The following is a 6,000-nucleotide window of genomic DNA, read 5'->3' as shown; positions in this document are numbered from 1 at the left end:
TTAAAAAAGCATTTTGCTATATTGACATGAACACATGCATATAAACACAAATATAAAAAAACTGGAGAGTATCCAAAACAACCAGATGTCCCAAATATTGATAATGACACCTATGGAGACAGGTGAATATGATTTTGAAGAACAAGTACCAAAGATATCTATCTTCAAAAATATGAAAATTTACTAAAAGGGGATCAGGAGTGGTTATTTACCATTTCTATCAAGTTGAAAACAAAAGCATGTTTAAAATGCAATGAGTTAACAATAGACATAAGGATTATTTGCTGCATAATGGACTATCAACACAGCTTAATTTTCTCTCACTGCTGAGCATAAAATATGGTTGGTTATAACAGTCAACCACGTATCCAGGATTAGTTTAGAACAGCTCAGATTGCAGATAATTATAAGCTTTAAAAACAAAACAAAACCAAAAAAACTGGCTAAACAGATTCTCCCCCGACTTTTTAATTCTGAATTCATAATTATGTAAAGTAACAAAGATTTCATAAATTGAATGCAACATACTTTAAAAACAGATGGCCCTTATCTGCAGTTCATACCTCAGTATCACATTTCTAGGTATTCTGCAGAAGCAACTACATTTACAAAAGGCTATTTCATAATACAATCTGGTAACTAGATCAAATGAAAACAATTCAAATCAAAGATTTCAAGGTCTGCTGCTGGAATATTTTAAAATATCTTCAAACAGGGTATTTACACCTACAGATTGGCTTTTAAAAAAGGATAACTATCTAGCATATCCCTGAAAATAATTATACTGCCACTGCACATTTTTTATGAGGTGTAAAAATAAACCAATAGACTGCTAGATTTACACAAATCAGTTATCTATTAAAATTTGGTTGTAGGACAAAAGACTCTATATGCATTTTCAATGTGTTAATTTGTGCAGGCAGTATTACTGCACTCATTCAGGTGACAGATATCATCTTACTGTTTTGGTTATCAGGACAAAAGTGGGAATGGGGAAGAGGTTTAGAAAGATTTTCAGTATGGTTTCCATAATGAGATTTAGCAGTAAATAAACACAAAAGGAATGAACGGTTAAATCCCACTGAACATATTAAAGTAAAGATTTCAAAAGTTAATCCACTTTTCTCCCCTGCTAGTTTATTTTTGGTAAAAGTCAGAAAAATTAGTTTTTCTACAAAGAAACTCTGCTTCTAAATGATAATTTGAAAATCTTGATATATATTATATATTAAAAAAGACACAAAAATAACGGAGAAATGGGAGTAACAGATTAGGTACTGTAACTTTATAAAGGCTTGCCTAGACCAAGAAGCAGCACACACACACACACACCTAATTTATGCAAACTAAAAATGTATATAAACAGTACAATACTGTGATACTGGATCATGATACATTACCTGTACACATAACTACTACTGCTATTAATAAACCTTTGGGACACTCAGTTTTATGCCCAAGAAGACATCATAAAGTCTTTAAAATCTTCTCTTCCTCCTTTATGGGAGGGTATTTCTAGACACTAATTTCCCCATCTAATACTTGAATATAGGAAACAGATTCCACAAGGTGCTTTAATTGATGAGACCTCAAGTGCTGTTTTTCTCTTGAATTTTTAGACAGTAAACAGTCCATGGGAACCATACACAAATACTATGACAGAAGAGCTGTTACATTGAGTCTTCTGATGGGACTTGATTGGTGATGAAGCTTTATGACATGCTTGAGCAACGCACTGAAGGGGATCCCATTTGAGTTAATACTTTGTCCAACCACTGTAGAGGTCCATTCAGATGAAGTTCAATCCAGCAAGGAGTACTTGTTACAGTCTGCCTTCTGTTTAATAAGATACAATAAACTAATTAGGAAATTAAAGGAATAATATGGTAAGGTCTAGGTACATGCAGTAAGAATTTAGAGAAATTAAAAGGTCATATATGCTAAAATATAAATTCATTTGAACAAGTATTAAATTTGGATTAGCTGATTATTATTTTGGAAAATATTTGGTCCTCAAGGTCAATCTGCCTTTTTTTTTTTTTAAAGATATTTACTAAAATATTCTTTTACTCTCAAATTAAAATTTATCAGGATGACATTATTTACCATCCAAAATAGGATACTTTTGAGGGAGAATGCAGACAGTTTTTTTTTTTTTTTTTTTAACACGGGCAGGCACCAGGAATTGAACCCGGGTCCTCTGACATGGCAGGCAAGCGTCCTTGCCTGCTGAGCCACCATGGTCTGCCCAGCAGGCAGTTTTTAACAATCAGGCCAGGACAAGAGCTTTCCCAAGCAAACCAGCAGGACACATGGTCACCTGACTTATTAATCAACCACAGAATAGCGGATATGTAAAATGTCAAACAGGGTCTAAAACAGAAGTTCAAATTTAAAGTATACCCAAATATAATGGTATTACAACCTCTTAACATGAGGTGGAGGTTCAACCTTCTCCGAAAAGCCTGAGTAACATCCCCTTTAGTAACATCCTTCAGGCTTTTAATAAACAATTCAACAAAATGGGCAACTCTCTGGGAATCACAAATTGTTCAATGACATCTTGCCACTTCATGTACTACTTCTGTCTTATATGTTCTTTACAGTAAGTCAGTATGTCTGCTTGCATTTTTAACCGGACAGCCCTTGAAATATGAGAAAACTCTATCAACTCATCTCCAAATGATAATATAATGTCCAACACAATTTTAAAAACTGTATTTCAAAAGATACGGTTTTCTGTAGCAGACAGAGGGTGTCAGTGCCTCACCTATACCCTTTCAGATTTTTCAATGTTCTCTAGCCAACTTCTAATTGCAGACACTGGAAATTCTAGGCTTGAGAACTTTGCTCTATTGTGTAGCAGGCTAGAGTGCCTGGGAATTAACATCCCCAGGAGCGGCTTCAAACAATGACTAGGAAACTGGCATTTAAATACCCAGAGATCCCTTTCCCCTGGGTGGAATAACTTAATGTTCTGTACTATTTCCCAAAGTTTCCTTGAGAGAATAAGCTCCAGTGATCTACCCATTGTGGCGGATGGCTTTATGATAGTTGGCTTCCTTCCAGTCCCTGCCTCATTTCCCCACTTCCTTCTTTCTTACCCATGTTTCCTACCTTTCCTAAATAAACTACTTTGTACTCATCCTTGCTTTGATCTGTTTCTAGGAGAACCTACCCTAAAATATTTTAATATTTGATTTCTAAAACAGAACACATGGAACATAATGCAACAGTCCTAAAATGAAATATAATCTGTGCAAACTCATTGCTTTATTATGATTTAGATACTATATTTCTGTTCATGCAGCTTAAAATTACACTAGTACACTTCACATATTCAGTCATATTATCCCTGAAGTATAGGCAACTCTGACTTTATCTCATCTTCCCCTCTGTTCTTTCTGACATTTTTTCCCTTCACATTAACATTTCTCCTGACTTTCACCTTTCTGTTGGATCACAACTTCTTGAGTAATGATGCCAGGTTTCTTTTAATTTTGCCATTTGCTAAGTTCTGGATATTTCCGAGTTTGTTTTCAATCATATCAGTTACTAGCTCAGTTTAGCCTTCAGGAATAATTCTTAATTCAGGTCACCAAAAGGGGAGCAATTTAAGGAAGGCTGCCACTACGCTTAATTTGGGCATAGAGAAGGATTATCCATGCCCTTACCTTGTTTATTCAGTGTACTAAACTCAGACATATTTCTCAATTAATTATGAATTTTTCCCATACATTTCCTGTTTACTGTATTTCCTGATTTTTATGCTGGCACTGAAACTGACAATAAGGCAAGTGAAAAACAGTTTAGAAACCTATTAGATCTACTCTCTCAGTTCCAAGTGTCTTTAGGACAAAAAGTTCCTGGTGGCTACCTATAGTTTACAGATATATCGGTAGCAGATGTTATTTTGATCTGTAAATGTTAAAGGAAACCATTTTATTATCTAAAATCAGATGTACCTGACTCCAAATACTCATAAAATTATACTGTATTTTATTGCTTCTCATAATTACAAATTTTTACTTAACTCTGAATTAAAGAATGGCAGAGTAATAAAAAGCAGTATCTTTCTCCACCAATTAAAATTGTTCTTAGGAAACCTACAGATATACATGAGTCTTAACTGTCTTACGCAGTTCTTTCTTTTTTTTTTTGCAAGGGCAGGTACTGGGAATTGGACCCGGGTCTTGGGCATGGCAGGTGAGACCTCTGCCTGCTGAGTCACTGTGAGCCGCCCCCCTCCTTTGTTTTTTAATGCGTTTCATTTTTAATTCCATGGAATTCTTACTATACTCTGCAACATTCTAACCCTTTGAAGAAAAAAATATGCCTGGCCTAAAAACTTAATGTAAGACAGTAGCATTTTAATTTACTTTTAGTATTGTGATGGTTAATTTTATGTATCAACTTGACTAGGCCAAAGCACCCAGTTTTTAATAAAATATTAATCTAAATATTGCTGTGAAGGTATGTTAACATCTACAATCAGTTGATTTTAAGTAAAGGAGATTAACCTTAGGTGACTTGGCCTCATTTAACTAGTTGAGGCCTTAAGAGAAAAACTGAAGTTTCCAGGAAAAGAAGAAATTCTGCCTCACAACTGTAGCATCAAATCCTGCCTTAGCTTCCAGCCCACAAGCCTACCCAAACGATTTAAGACTTGCCAGGTGCCACAATCGTGTGAGACAATTCCTTAAAATAAATAATTCTCTTTATATATATATATAAAATGGTCCTTATTGGTTCTGTTTCCCTGGGGAACACTGACCGATATAAATATCAACTCAGATCAGTTTAAATCCAAAGGAAAAAAACCAAACCTTCCTTAAAGGTACCACATCTCAAAAGGGAAATGATTAAAACAAGAAAGTATAGCAGGGTCACAAAATAAAGTATTCTACCAAAATAACTTCATCAAGGGTAGGTAACAGTGGCTTAGTGGCAGAGTTCTCACCCGGAGATCCGGGTTTCCCGGTGCCTGCCCATGTAAAAAAATAAATAAAATAAAATAACTTGGTCAAAATAGCTACAAGTCTTCATTCTAGGATATAGATTTATAAAATAAATTTTAAAAAAGTATTCAACCAGCAGAAGTCATATCTCACCACCTCAAAAGCCATACATGTCATAAAAATTTAATTAAGATAGGCAATCAAGTCCAAATTAAATGAAATAAATTCAGAAGGCCCACACTGCTAGATAAACTAGTATACTATTATGTGAATATTTTCTTAAGCAGCATTCAGACAGTGAGCAACTTGAGCTGAGAGCAAGTTGCTTAGTCATAAAGTATGTCTAAGTATTTTACTTATAGTTCTATCCTTTAATATATTGAAGACGTATTCCCTTACTTTGATATGGAATTCAATCTGCTGCTTAACTCAGAAATAACCTAGTCTATCTTATATTTATACTCTGATGCCAAATTAGTTTTTTTAAAATTCAGATATCTAATTGTTGCTACTATCCTCAGAAATGAGTTAACAGGTCAAGGATATCTGTCTTTTATTCCCATAATTATAACTTAGAGTATGATCTCAGGAAAATTATCTAACCTTGCTAAACCTATTTCCAAATATACATTAGTATGAACCTTTTTTTCATCACTATAAAAATGGCAATTTTATGTTTCAATCTTATAAAGAAAGGATAATAGAAGTAACAATAATTCTTAGTCTTGCTGAAAAGTATAAGTGAAATACTACATTTACAACATCACAAATACTTGGCACATAGCAAGTATTTTCTGTTACTGAATAAAGTTCTATCTCTTAACCTGATACTCAGCAGGCCTCAACTTATTTACCCAGTCTAATTTTCCTCTACTTCCTATACTCCAAATTGAACTGTTTTTCTATTGGCAAGATTATCATTCCCCAACCCCTTCAACCCCCACCCAGTCCCATATCCATGTCTACTAAAATCCTATCCATCTTTTAGGACCTAGTTCATGTGTTACCTCTAGCAGGAAGGTTTCTGAGGGGTACATAAAAA

The 6,000-nt window shown here is 34.4% G+C and overlaps 1 protein-coding gene across 8 annotated transcripts in view; it reads right to left on the bottom strand.

Annotated features, from left to right (window-relative positions):
- Nucleotides 1–452: 452 nt before the first annotated feature.
- The window catches only part of SMAD2 (SMAD family member 2), a 103,378-nt gene continuing 97,830 nt past the window's right edge, over nt 453–6,000 (bottom strand). For all 8 annotated transcript variants that reach the window (XM_077135520.1, XM_077135522.1, XM_077135521.1 and 5 more), the window contains one exon: nt 453–1,836. In XM_077135520.1, the coding sequence (XP_076991635.1) occupies nt 1,713–1,836 (124 nt within the window). In that variant the 3' untranslated portion in view covers nt 453–1,712. The remainder of the gene's footprint in view (nt 1,837–6,000) is intronic.

This window comes from Tamandua tetradactyla, chromosome 18 (assembly GCF_023851605.1).
Source record: "Tamandua tetradactyla isolate mTamTet1 chromosome 18, mTamTet1.pri, whole genome shotgun sequence".
Taxonomy (NCBI): Eukaryota; Metazoa; Chordata; class Mammalia; order Pilosa; family Myrmecophagidae; genus Tamandua; species Tamandua tetradactyla.
This window is presented reverse-complemented; position numbering and strand designations above follow the sequence as displayed.